Here is a 14,721-nt window from a genome sequence, read left to right as displayed (position 1 = left end):
TCTGCCACCACACCATGTGACAGAGACATTCTTACCCCGCCCCATCACCCTTGTTGATACGTTCAACTATTTCAGTTTCATCAGAAAACCTGTGTATTGCACACACTTTGTTTACATTTACATACAGACATATTTTCATTTTTGGGATTCAAGATACCTGTTGAATCTAGAACTTTTGGTTCTGTGCAAACTGCATTGTCATTGTGTCTTTTCATTAGTTTTCATAAAATATAATGGAAGTAAATGTAACTCTTCTATATGCTCATAAAAGCACTGTTTTTTTTTTAAATTACAAGTGATAAATGCTTATTCAATGAGATAAAAAGGGTGTTGTGAAAAAGATATATATACTGTATAATATTAGCAATGCATTAATAATTGTTTCATTATGGAATCGCAGATTCCCACCCCTCACCCGTCACATGTCCACTGGTCAGTAATGTGAGTCTAAAAACCAGCAGCTGCGTGTTGTGTTGCTGCCTCCTGTGGTTAGTTTGGGTTACTAAGAAAACTCCAAGGAACATTGAAGTCACTTACATTTTTGAACTTGGTGCTCAGGGCAAAAGAACTGCTGTGTCCCACTGATGTCCCAGTTGTCATTGATTTTTAATGTGTCCTTATTCAAAGCCTTTTTATCAGTCAAGGTGAGCTTGAGTTTGTAGGTTAGTCAAGTGCCCTGCCGAGTGGTGTCTAACAAGTTGTATGGCACCTTGACCAGTAACACATCAAACACCCAAACCATCCCCCTTTAGTATTACCTCTGCCCCCAGGAGCTTTGTTCCAGGTTGCGTTGCTTTGAGTACATTTACCCATAGGAACCTTTTCCACTGGGAAGGTCAACCTTATAAGTAAAACATTTAACATCCAAAATGTCTTTTTCACAGAACTACCCGCCATGGAGTCATGTGCGCAGTAGACACAATATGGATGTGACTCCTGTTGTGTGTTATGTTTCATTTTGCCCTGATGAGGTCAGGGGTAACGCTAATGTGGAGGCCAGCAGAGCTGAGCATGGCTGGGGACAGAGTTAATGCAGCAGGCGATGAGAGTTAAACATCATGTTATACAGGCAGAAGGGGGGAAGAAGTGGGGGATGCTGTTAACTGAAAATGATCCTGATCATTCACTGTAGCCTCCACAGGATCAGGATGTCTTTTAGATGAATGAGGTTTCATGTGTTTAGAGGAGCTCAGTGTCCATAGAACTGTCCATTAAAATGTGAAAAAGTGATATGAACATGATAGTTAATGATGTTGACTGACTCCTTATAAAGGGTTTTTGTGTGTCTTAATTATTTCTTATTGCTTGGTTAAAATGCTAAAAAAAAATAACATAGCTATGGTAATCATACCTTACAAGTTTAACTTTTAGAAACCTTTCTTGACAAACAAACAAAAAGCTTATATAAAACCATGTTGGTTTTCTCTCTCTCTCTGTCTCTCTCTCTCTCAGCTTCAGTCCTTTTTGCAGGTCAGTGTTTCCCATGTCCAGGTGGATGAGTGCCCAAGCTCTGAGTGCTCTGGTTCCGGAGGCTGCAGTACGGTGTTGAACGTGCGCGACACGCCCACAGTGGTGGATTGTGGGTCGATGAGTCTGGTATCCATCACTGTTGAGTCTACAGCTGTCTGTTCTTGCACGGGTCGAGAACAATCACATCAGTCTTGTGCATCGTATCCCAGAAACCCCTGCTTCAATGGCGGAGTGTGTGTGGACACACAGCACGGATACAGGTAGGAGGGAAATTAACCTGACATTCCTGGCTACAGTTTACAGGTTCAGTCTTAACCATTAGTTTTTTCATAAGTACATGTGGTCATGTGATCCTGCTGATGAAAATTAGATGCAGCTAAACATTGGCTCTGTATAGGTTTTATTGATCACAAAATTAACTGTCTGTGTGTAAGGGGTGCTCATACATATTCTCTAAGTTCTCTAAGTTCTGTAAAAGAAGTAATTTGTAAAGATTTCCAATATTTTTTAACAGCATACAAACTAAGAATGGCTCGATCTGATGGTAATATAAATATAATATAAATAATATATATATTATGTTGAGACTGGACATAAAAAAAAAACAAAAAAAAACATCCCATACCTAAGCCTAAATGCTTAACTTATTTTTGCGCAACATGTCAGCATTCTGGAGGAGAAAATAAGGTATCGGCTTGATATAGGAATGGGTAGAGTTTTTGTAAAGTTTTTGTATTGGTAGTTGTATCTGAAGTAAGAAGAAAAGTTATATTGAGCCATCCCTAATATAAACATTGAGGTGAAAATGAGGTAAGTATTCAAACTAGCCAACTATTCGAACTATTTGAGCTCTAGTGACAGAAGAGCTGCTGGTCCACTACTGCCTCCAGTGGTTAGTTTATGGCACTCCGGTAAATCACCTCTTTTTTCAAAATGTAATTAAACCAGGTCAATTCCTTAAAAATATGAGCAAACATTTTTCACAAAAAAAAAAAATACAGTGGGGCTTCGAGATACGAGCTCTCCGAAATAAGAGTTTTCCAAGTTACGAGTAAGCAACTTCCCCTCGTGATACGAGGAAAACATCTAGTTATGAGTGCTCAACCGAGCTGTTGGTGATGCTGACGATGACGATAGTAGCGATGTTAATGATGTAGCAGTAATGATCACTCATTACTGCTACATCATCAACATCGTGACTGTCGTTAAGATTAACATTTGGTGTTTAATAAAATAAAATAAAAAAATAAATAAAAAAGGCAGTCCCATTTTTATAACAGTAATATAAATAATATATATATTATGTATTAGTATATTATAATATAATTATGTTTTCTTAATTATTATTCTATAATATCAAACTATATGTTTATATCTATGTTTTTGATGGTTAGATGGGGAATTTAAATTTAATTAATTAATAGTATATTTCTGGCATACAAGTGGAACGGATTAAACTCGTATTTAGTGCTCCCACTGTAATGTTTTCGTTATTCTACTGCTAATGATTATAGTTGGGACGCGACTCAAATGAAGATGCTGATTTAAATATGTATATGCTAAAAAAAAAAAAAAATATTAAATACAGCAAAATGCTCTAATAATCCCATGAAGCCCAGCTCCTAATTTAAACTCCCAGCCCTATTCACAGACACTTCTGCTCATTAACAGCCGTGTGTAAAGCTTTTCAGCCAGGGCTGTAGATGAGCTGGAATTAAAAAGCCGTTTGCATTTAATATTTTTTATTCATGCTGGAGGGAAAGTGAGGCTCCAGTTACAGCTGTGAACAGCTGCTGAGCCTCTGAAACACATCCTCATCAGTGAGGGCTTTTAAATGTAAATGTTAATGTGCTGGAAGCTACAGTCAGATAGAGAGAGGTCACATTAGGAGGGTTGGAGTTGATTTAATTAACACTTGTGTTAATTAAAGGATAATGTGCTGGGAGTCAGGCATTTTTATTGTTGAACACAGACACGAACAAAAACCGTAGGCTGAGATCACGTGGAGAATCTGACAGTACGAAAACCTCCAAAAATGGGAACGATGTCAGTGTAAAGGGCAAGTGCCCTTGAATTGAATTAGGTCTCGACTGGAAAAATTGTGAATTATTGTCGCACCGTGTCATATTAATGAAAATAACAAAAATCTAATGGACCGCATTTTACACAGGCTTGTTTAAATCCTTGTCATTTCTGAAATTAGAAACGCTCTTCTGGTCTTCCCTTATGTACTATTGCGTTGTAATTTTTTTTTTACAGATTTGATTCACTTGAAAATTCCCCCCTCCCTGTTTTCTTTTGCATTTTGTACACACCCAGCATCCCTTTGTTTTTGTTTTTTTTTTACAGATTTGATTCACTTTACTGGCGTAAACGTGAAAATTCCTCCTCCCTTATTTAAACCTCCCTGTTGTCCTTTGCATTTTGTACACACCCAGCGTCCCCGCAACGGGTTTGCATCTTGTCCCAGAAAAAGAGTAAGGCCAGGCATACACTGTACGATTTTTGAAAAACTTGTCGTTGATACTATCACACCCTGTACGAGTAATCATCTCACGATTTATGTACTCACACTGTACGGTCTGATCATCGAACACGACCAGAGAGCTCACACTGTGCGGGTGAAAACGGCCCGTCGCCCCCTGCTGACTGTCCTGTGTATTGACAGCTGTCGATAAAGATTTATGTGAAAGCTCCGATGCCGGTTATAAGCAACATGCTAGACAAAAAGAAGAAGGCTGCCCTATTGATTGCTGCGCTACTGTGCGCTGAAAGTTCTAAAAAAAAGAGGCGCCAGCAAATCTGGACTCGGAGATGGCTCAGCAAATGAAAGGCAGGAATTGGACGAGTCTACTTTTATCTTGATAACAAACGCTACGCTAGAATTACAGTTATCTCCGTTTTGACCGTTACAAGTCACTAACAACAGTTTTAATCAGGGTACAACGTTAACTTTTTTGTCCTCCAGTTAGTGGCCAGTAAATGTTCACGTTTTACCAGCTACAGCTACGTAGGCGCACTGAGGGAGAAATGCTCGGCCTGGGGCTCTGCTTCCACTGTGCGAAAGAAATTGTCGGCTGATCAAAATTGTCAGAAAAAATTCTTCCGACCCTCCAACGGTAGTTCGGGAACAGATAATTGGTCCTCATTACCCCCTGTACACTGTACTGAAAAAGACGCCCGACAAACATGAAATTGGGCCGAGCGTTGCCAGGTCGTGCGTCTCAAAAATCGGGTCAAAAAGGGGCTAAAATTGCACAGTGTATGCCCTGCCTAAAGGTTGGCACAAGCAATGAAGTACAGGAGTATGCACAAACACACACACACACACACACACGCACGCAAAGGAATATTATCAGCCACCGGGTCACCTAGACCCAAAGGACAACATGAAGATTAAAGTAGCTAGGCATGTTTCTTGCAGTATAATCTTCATGGTGCGAGGCACTATTAGGTTCATTAGGATCGAATGTTTCTACTATAAAAAAGTCTGGCGTGTGGATCCTTTAGTCTCTTATCTGTGCATCTCGAGATTTCCTCTTGATGTTGTGAAAATAGAATAAAAACCTTTATTTAGCCTCGTTTGGAGGGGGGGAAAAAAATCTAGGCTGTGTTAACTGTCAAGTTTTCTGTCAGCTACTATTTAAAATCCCAGGCAGAGAAAGAACGTCGTCGTTAACATAAAATTCTTTCTGTAAACAAGGCCAAAGGTTGAGCAAGAGCGTGTCCACAAATCCTTTTAAGTGTGAAGATGATGATGAAATAAATGGTTTGGAGTTTTTTTTTTCCCTGACAGAGGAGACGTTGTGACCCTCTTTAACTCAGTAACGAAGCCTTTCCACTGGCTCAGATCTTCAGCAGAGCGACTGAAGGCCTCTTTGCAACCAATTAAATTAAAAGACAAGCTTTTATCACCGTCTCAGCTGAAAATATGCTGCCGGAATTGAACATTGTGATGAAATAAAGGCCCCGCTTCTTTAGTCTTCACAACGTAATGAGAAGGAAAGTAAAAAAAAAAAAAAAGAAATCTCTCAATTCTTTGTACGTGGTTAAATAATTTGGTCGAGTACTGAAGGTAATTGGGCTCAGCAAGTCTGTGATGTGATTTTTAAAACTGTCTTTATAATATCTAAATGTTTTTAGGCTTTTACTTTTCAGAAGAAAATGAAAGGAAGTAAGAGCAAGGATTATTTTTGTTTCTTGTTTTTTATTTCATTGTGATTACTAGTCCTTAAAGTTCATGTACTGACTGAATGTATGTTTGACAAAATATATCTTAGAAAAAGGAAATTCACGACAAGCAGAGGTGGAAAAAGTACTAAAAGAATGTAATTAGGTAACTTGCTTAAATTCTACTTAAGTAGAAGTAAAAGTACCATCTAAAAATCTACTTGAGTGAAAGTAAAAAGAGAACTTGATTTAAAAGTTACTTTGAGTAAAAGTTACTTAGTTACTTTAAATTACTTGATTCAAAAAAAGGATGAGTCATACGGCCGATCTGCATCACATGACAAAGTTATTGCTGCATTCGCATTTGAAAACAAAGATTTGGCTGAGATACGGCTAATGCTCCTGTGAAGCAGATGAATCAGAAAAACAAGGAAATCTCCTTCTCTTTCTGAGTCATCTGCTCCACAGGAGCTTTTTTTTTGTTTGGCACCGGCCATCATCCACTGACAGGTTAGAGTATGTCTCTTAGTCAACGTTCTCTGGCTACATTAAAATAATGGGAATAGTGCACGCCCATGCAATTTTCTTTCAGTTAGCGCAGATTTCATTGTTTACTCAGAACGGGTTCTTTTCCAATGTAGCGAAGTAAAATTGAGTCAAAATGTAATGTAGTAAAAGTAAAATGATCTATTCCTGAAACTACTTACTGACAAAAACTACTCAGTTAAGTAAATGTAAATCATTGCTTTCTAGCTCTGATGATAAGACGCTCCTTAACAATGTCATGAAAATTGAACAAATCATGTAAAGCGGCCAAATGTAATCCAAGTCTTGAAACCAATAGAAGACTATTTAACCAGAGGCGACCAAATTCTGGCCTTTAAGGTCCTTGAAACAAACTAACAGACTAAGCTGGGTCCATATACATTCTGCTTATAAATAGAACAGATGTCACAGAGAAGAGAGACAAGTGAATTTACACATCGAATGAATACAAACGCATTTAGTTTCATTAGCATATAAATGACAGTAGCTGTAACTCCTGCGGTAGTTTTACAGGTCACATTGAGTGCTCCATGTACTGTAAACCAGAGTGCACTTTTGGTGCACACATCTCCTCTGCTTCTGCTGCTGTTTTCTTTACGAGTTCATTCTCCCGCTCAATTTTCTTTAACTGGAATCACTGAGTAAAAAGAACTTGGCTGAGAAAGTAGTCAGTGGATCACTGGATGGATGGATGGATAGATGGATGGATAGATAGATGGATGGATAGATGGATGGATGGATAGATGGATAGATAGATGGCTGGATAGATAGATAGGACTAATAAATAAGAATGTTGAAATGCAGCTAATTGTAAGAAATATAATACATATTAGTAAAGAATATTAAGAAATATGTTAAGTGTAGCATAAAAATATCCTGAAAAAACAAGATTCCAAATTCAGAATAAATGTTTTAAAATTCCTAAAATATAGCGTAAACTAGACTAGATCTAGTCTAGTCTCTATTCTTCAGGGATCAACAAGAACATTTTAAAGCTGATACAATTTACACTTTAGTGCACATTGTTCAGTATGTAGAAGTAAATATTTGTTTGCGAATAGATATTTCTATGAAAAAAAAATTAGACTATGTATAGTAGTTTATAATTTGAGTTAATAAAATAGACCGCTACATATTAAAATCCATATTTGCAGCGTACTGTAGCAATACACAGTAAAGAGTGCAGAAAGAAATGTTAAACATTAAATTGTGTGTCTGATGAATTGGTTTATTAGATACTAGAAATTAGATATTGATCAGAGTTATTTGATTGCTTGGATAGTTGAACAGACTTAGCTGTAGAGATAGCTGATGCTCATGGACTATAGTTTCAATTTTTTAATGGTAAATTTGCCAACATTTAATCAAATAAATAAATAAAAACCTCGTTCCCTTGCAAGAGTTTAAATTCAGTTGAATTTAAAAAGCTAGATATTGGCCAAAAAGTATATACTGTATACCTAAAAGCTTCTAAAAAAAAAAAAAAAAAAAGAAACACACATAAATCCACACTGGGCTGGAAGTTTACCATTGATATAAAGTATACATTTAAAGTTTGTTTATTCATAGAAATTAACTTTAGCTCAGAACTATCGCTCAAAAATGTTACCACTAGAAAGTGATTGCCCAACCACAGTTTTCTTACTGAAATGTCTATTTTTACACTGAAATCCTTTAAACTGTCAATCACGTTGTCAACAGTTTTGAGTGAGGGATGAAGAAGCTTCACAAAAATCATAAATTAGTCAGTATTTCTGCAGATCTCGTGAAAACAACAAAAGAAAGTGTTTTTGACATTTTTCGTTTTTTCAACACTCTTCTGTCAGTCTGTGTTTTATTAGCCGCCAACGAATGACTCTAACTTCTTCTGTCAACTGGCTGAAGATTGATTTGAATAAAGTGTATGATTTTTAAAATTTGAAAGTTCAGTCATTTCTAGCCCCAGAGAACCTACATACTGTACATTAGTACCTGTGTCACTTACCTATGCAGTCGTAACATCATTGTCTAGGACAGGCATGGGCAAACTAAGGCCCGGGGGCCGGATGCGGCCCATTCATCTTTTTAATCCGGCCCACCAAACTTTTCCAAATTATATAATTTATTTTTATATTATCATTACACGTCTGCCTTTTCCCTGCAATGTCCATGTTTCCCCAATAAATGGCGTTAATACTGATAAAAGCACTTTGGCATTTTAGCCTTTATGCATGACTTAATACTGATAAAAGCATTTTGACATTTTAGCCTTTATGCATGACTTTTACGTGTCATTTATCGGTCTATCTATCTGGACTTGGGTCTGGAAGTTTTCAGGTTCGAGTCCACTAAGTTACCACTAAGGGTGTAAAAACATTTCCGTCTCCAAAGGGGGGGCATGACAGAAAATAATTGAGTACCACTGGCCTATACCAAAATTATTCCAATACTTTCTTTTCTCCTCCAGCATGCCACATGTTGCAATTGTTCGCGCAAATAAGTTGAGCATTCAGGCTTCGGTATCGGATCAGACGAGATTTTATTCTATGTTCGATCCTAAAGTTTTGATCAATATCAGATCGAGCCAACTTAATAAATAGGAATGAATTGACTAGCTAGTTTTGCTATTGTTGAGTAAAAGACAACAGCATATTTTCCCTCAGGATAAAAACTAGAAAAACTTTTCCTCTTATTTGAATCATTTGAATATAAAATATACCTCCTTTGACACTGAGGTATGAGGTAATGTTCAGTTTTTACAGTGTTTAAATGATGAAGTGCTCAGGGAAAACATTATTCTTCTTCTTAACAAAAATTAAAAAAAAAAAGCCAGAATCAAGTAGTGGCAGAGGAATGATTTATTTCTAAGGAGAAAAGAGGCTGCAGAAAGTCAGAAAAAGAGTAAAGCAGGTGAAGATGTCAAGCTGTAGAAACACAGACACTGCTGTCTGAATGTCACACATTTGGAAAAACATCGGTTCTTCATCTCTGTGACTTTTTTTTTTTCCGAAATCAGTACAGAGTAGAGGGAGGAGAGAAACGAGGATGTCAGTACAGAGGAGAGGGAGGAGAGAAACGAGGATGTCAGTTAAGAGGGAAGAGACTGAGTTTGAAGAAGAGATGCTACAGGAATTAAAATCAGGACGCTGAGGAAATCAGGGTAGACTCAAGTCAAAATTCACAGTCAAAGTAGAAACACCTTTGATAAGAGGTATATGAATGAAAAATAGTTCCTTCAAAAGGAACAATGCGTTGTGAATTGATTAAAAATTGATACAAAGGCATGACAATTTGCATTGTTTGAAGTAAAAAAAAACAACCTCAAATTGTATCTTGAGTTGAGTATTTTGTTACATCCCTAGACTTCAGTGTTTGTACGGTTGGCTTTTACAAGTGAAGCTGGGACCTAGTTCAGTTTCTTCTGCTTAAAAACTTTTTTAAAAAAAAAAAAGCCTGGACAATGTCTGCTGTTGTGTCCACCTGGACTTTCATAGAACTGAACTTCTAGGTTTGGGTTTCAGGAAGTTGTTGTTCAACACCTGGATGTTGATGTAGTTTGAGCCATGTGGACCCATGAGGGTCAGCTGAAAATGAAGCTGAAAACATGAATAAACGTGACCGGAATGGACATATTGGAAGGACACGCTTCACTTAACTGAAACAGTGATCGTTTTTGTAGGATATTATTCATTGTCTTTGTTTTTATTTTTCACCCATGTCCCATATAAGCCTATGTATTATTATTATTATTATTATTATTATTATTATTATTAAGGAAAATAACTCGTAACTTTTGTAACTGTATGCATTACAATGCAACCTCACCATAGACCATACATGTTATTTTAACTCTCATACACTGTAGGTAAGGGAGTTCAGAGCTCAGTGCTGCCTCATATGGTCAGTTTTTAGTCTTCAGTTATTATATGTATCTTTTGAAAATGAACACAAAACGAACTAGTAACCTGTTAATGTCTTTAAATCTGTTTATAGGTGTCACTGTCCGGCTCAGTTTGAAGGACCCGAGTGTCAGCAGAACAGACGCAGTTTCCATGGTAGCGGTTACGCTTGGTTCCCTCCTATGATCCCTTGCTTCGAGAGCCATATATCACTGGAGTTCATCACAGATGTCCCTGATGGACTGCTGCTTTACAGTGGGCCATTAGCTCAGCTACAGACCTGGGACCACGAGGACTTCATGGCCATAGGTAGGACAAAGACTTAACTTTTCCCATCAAACTCTGTCTGCATGAGTGAAAACTGAATATAGTCTTTTGTACAAATAATTTGACAAGTTAAGTCTGCTGAAATTCATCATCCTTGGTCATTCTGTCTATGTTCTTTTATATCAAATAATTTAAGATGTCCAATAACATTTGTCCGATATAGTCCGATTATTTTTTTCAATTGTTTCTTTCTTCTGATAATGAAAACCAAATTAAATCATGCTTGGAAAATGTGGGAACGAAGTTTATAGGATGTTTACCGCCATGTGATTGATGACCCCATCAAAAAGTGCCATGAGGCATAACAATAAGTGGCTAGTAGCTACCTGTGGCTAACAAGCTTGCCTGCTCATAGCGATTTGCAGTTATTTAATGTGTTATTTATGACACAAGGGAGCTGTGTTGCCCATCCCTGAGCTAGCATTTGAACTTTATTATCCATTAAAACCAGGCCGAGGTGTTTTTTCATTCATTCAATAATGCCAACAACTAGTTTATAGAGCGTTAATGCTGTTTTTTAAAAATATCACTTATTTTTTTATAGTCTCACTGGCTTTTATTTTGGAATTATTTTATTTTGTTTCTCATGGGGCATCTTTGACTAAGTAGCACTAACAAGTGACACCGGTGTAAAAACCGGCATTAGCTGTTAGCACCGCTGATCGCTAACACCAGCATCACCATTTTAAATACCAGAATTAGCTGTTAGTAGTGCAGAGCACTAACATTACCTCAACCGATGTATACACCGGCATTAGCTGTTAGCACTGGGGAACGCTAACACCAGCATCACAGGGTTTAAACACCGGCATTAGCTGTTAGTAATGTGGAGCACTAACATTACCTCAACCGATATATATACCGGCATTAGGTGTTAGCGAAGGATTGCTGTGAAGGTTGAAGTATTCCATTAGGCAACTGGACATGAAATTTTCTCAAAAAATACTCTCCCAAGAGGTTTCTTCAGTTCTGAAAATGTTTTTTTAAATGTAACAAACATTGGCTAGCCCTATTTAAAACTTTTTTTTTCTTTTCTTTTTCTGGTTACCGAAAGTTGTACTTCTTCCTCTCTGCTTTGCTTTACCAACCTTGATTTAACAAAGACCCATCTGCAGTTCACGTCTGGTAACAGACTTGAACATCGCATATCAACACAGAATCAAGACGTCTTTCCTTAATACACGTTGGTTCCAGTATAGTACTCCTGCCTTGCAAGCAGAGAGTTCTGGATTTGATTCCCTGAGGAACCACGTGCTTGGTGCTTCCAGGGGCAGCTTGTTCCAAATGAGCTGGTAACGCAATCATTTCTCTAGTGTGAGATCAATAAAGTTTTAATTATTTTGAATGAATTATGAATTATATTGTATTACATTTAATACCACCAATTTAATCTCTCACCTCTGGAAAAATCACTCTGAGGCACAAAAAGGCAATTTTTTCTTTCTTTCTTTTCACTTCACCTTCTTCCTAAAGTGTGTCATCGTTACTACATAGAAATAGGTGGCATATTTCTATGGTTGCATTTTGCAGTTTACGTGCACTTTACATTTACCAGCCACACTTTCTTTAATTCACATTTCTAAATGAATACAATTAGGTTTTAGAATGGTGTTTGAAAGAAATTTAAAAAAAAATAGAATTTTATGAATTCTTTAATTATGGAAACAACATTTATGGTATATATTGGTTTAGTAACCATATGGGTTACAGTAATAAAAGAAAATCGCTACAGGGGTGTAGATCATCATTCTGGTGTTGTAAAATAAAATATCGCGACATATCAGCATATCGATATTTTCTTACACCTCTCTAGTCAAGTCTTCAATGGTGAAGTTGAGTCTCAATTCTTCAGGGATTTGGGGGAGATCCTGATCATACCCAACACAGTCAAATTCTCTAAAGTAATTTGGGCAGTCTGAAATTAGCCCCTAGGTTTTCTACTATGTAAGTCATTCTATTCATTCATGATAAGTATATTGAAGTCAGTTTGTGTCAGAATTTAAATTGGAGTGGAATTCTCAGGTTTTTGGCTCTAAGTGGAGTGTTCTGAGCTTCAGAGATAACCGCTTAAAAAGGTAAATAAATAAAAAATGAAATCCAAATTAAATTAAATAATTAATCGCAGAGTTCTTAGGTCGGGATTGATGTTAGTGAGGAAAACTTGCGTAGCGTTTTCAGAGTCAAGTCCTCAGGGTGTCATGTCTGAGTAGGCAGTAGGAAGGAAAGTTTGACCCAAAGCTGTCACACATACATTAAGACTACACAGTCTACAGAGTAATTCCATTAAAAGACAATGAGCCCTGAACTGTGTATATACTGTGCCCTTGGCAGCTTGTCTCTTTCATTATCTCCTTTCTTTTGTTGTTTCGACGATTCAAGAGAATAAGGCTTGTTAAAACATTTAAAAGAGGGTGTCACGCGAAGGGAGAACAACACAGAAACAGCACCAAGAACACCGTGTCTCTGTTGTACATCTCTGGTATATTTAGTGTTTTCATCTTGGAGACTGGTTCCCCCTTTCCTCTGTTTTTCCCTCTTCTTCAATTCGACTGCTGCTGGTCATTGGTCGTCTTTCTCTCGTTCTCGGTCCTAGGAGATGCTGTTGTTGTTCCATCAATGCCAAACAAATATGTGTGGGAGGTGAAGTCCTGCTGCCTGGAGAACAGCACATATTTGTACATGAATTGGAGTGATTTTACAGACAAGTGTTGGCTCAGATGTGTCTTAGACTTCACTTCTAAAGGGCCGTAGCTCAGATTTTTTTTTTTTTTTTTAGTCTGCCATTCATTTTGTTTAATTACTGTTGAATGTGTGCTTAAAGCAAACGTTTTAGCAAGAAAAAGGCATGTTATAAAACCTCAGATTAACAGGAAAAGCAATTAAACTGAAGATAAATGGGAATATTCTTTTTAAAACATTACACAAATTAGCAAAAAAAAAAAAAACATTTAAGGCTAACAAAGAAAAATAGTGTTACTAATTAAGTTAAACTTCCACATTTTGTAAAAGCAGCTAAATGGCGGCCATAAAGATTGGTTACATAATAAACATAAAATAACATTTTCTATTGATAAGTTGTTATATTTTCTTCTAACATTTCCTGAATCGGATATAATGTTTTACGTATTGGATTAATTTCGAGTATTTCCTGCCTAACCTTAACAAAAATTATTTATCATATAAAATGGACCAATACCAGTACCAATAAACGGTTTATTACTTCTCATATTCATACTCGAGTATGAATCTATTACTTCTCATATTCATACTCATACTCGAGTATGAATATGAGAAGCCCAAAAGCTCTCAGGTTTGATAACACCTAGTCCTCAAAGCCTAAGTCTGGGTGGCATCAGGTTGGGCAAGCAAGGGTAATAAAACTCTCAAACTCCCAGTATAGGTTCTCAGTATAGGCAAATACATAAATTGAAATACTGTCAGTTTGTAAAAAAATGGTATCAAGACAATAGTGGTGTGCCATGTATTTCGCACCTCGGCCTTCAATGGCATCATGCCTGAGTAAGTCTACATCTTAATGACATCATTATGGCTATGGAAACCTTCAATACTATTCAGAAATGTAGCACAATGAGCCGTTACATGCTAGATACCTCGAGTATCCTTAACAACACCATTACTGAAGCAACAAACCCACAAAGACAAATTTAGCTACAGCCGTGACACACTATACATCAAAACAACATGTTATGAAAAATGAAAAAAAAAAGACTAAATGCACCAAAACATTTGTTCACAGAATACACCCTTCCTTAAGAAAAGTTCAAGTACTCTGCTGTACAGATGATCAGTGCATCCATGATAATGATGAAAGTAAAGTCTGTCCTGTCGTTTTTATGGCATAAGTTTGAATTCTGAAGTTTGAATTCTGAATTAGGCTGAAAATGTCCACCCGACAGAAGCAGCGGATATGTGCATGTTGCAAGATAAAGTTTGTTAGATTCTAACAAATGCGCGTTCTTTAATTATCCAATCGACTCAAATCGCCATTCATTTTTGTCTGCGGTTACCCAAACTACTGAGACCTTAGGGCAGATTTCTTTCACCCTGGCAACAGATGATGGCAGAAATATAGATAGAAAGATAGATAAATAGATACATGGATGGATGGCTGGATGGACGGACGGACGGACGGACGGACGGATGGATGGATGGATAGATTAAGTTTATTGATCCCAGGCTGGGAAATTACTGTGAACATCCATCCATCCATCAATCAATCCATCAATCAATCATCAACCGCTTATCCGGGGCCGGGTCGCGGGGCCAACAGTCTGAGCAGGGACACCCAGACTTCCCTCTCCCTCGACAC

At 37.3% G+C, this 14,721-nt stretch overlaps 1 protein-coding gene across 1 annotated transcript in view; it reads left to right on the top strand.

Annotated features, from left to right (window-relative positions):
- The window catches only part of LOC103378645 (neural-cadherin), a 230,504-nt gene that overhangs the window by 149,333 nt on the left and 66,450 nt on the right, over positions 1-14,721 (top strand). The window contains exons 26-27 of the mRNA XM_017032353.2: positions 1,453-1,730; positions 10,159-10,373. Coding sequence (XP_016887842.1) covers positions 1,453-1,730; positions 10,159-10,373 — 493 coding nt within the window. The remainder of the gene's footprint in view (positions 1-1,452; positions 1,731-10,158; positions 10,374-14,721) is intronic.

The sequence above is a fragment of the Cynoglossus semilaevis genome, chromosome 5 (genome assembly GCF_000523025.1).
Source record: "Cynoglossus semilaevis isolate Cse_v1.0 chromosome 5, Cse_v1.0, whole genome shotgun sequence".
Classification (NCBI taxonomy): domain Eukaryota; kingdom Metazoa; phylum Chordata; class Actinopteri; order Pleuronectiformes; family Cynoglossidae; genus Cynoglossus; species Cynoglossus semilaevis.
Note: the sequence above shows the minus strand (reverse complement) of the source record. Positions and strands in the feature narration are given on the sequence as shown.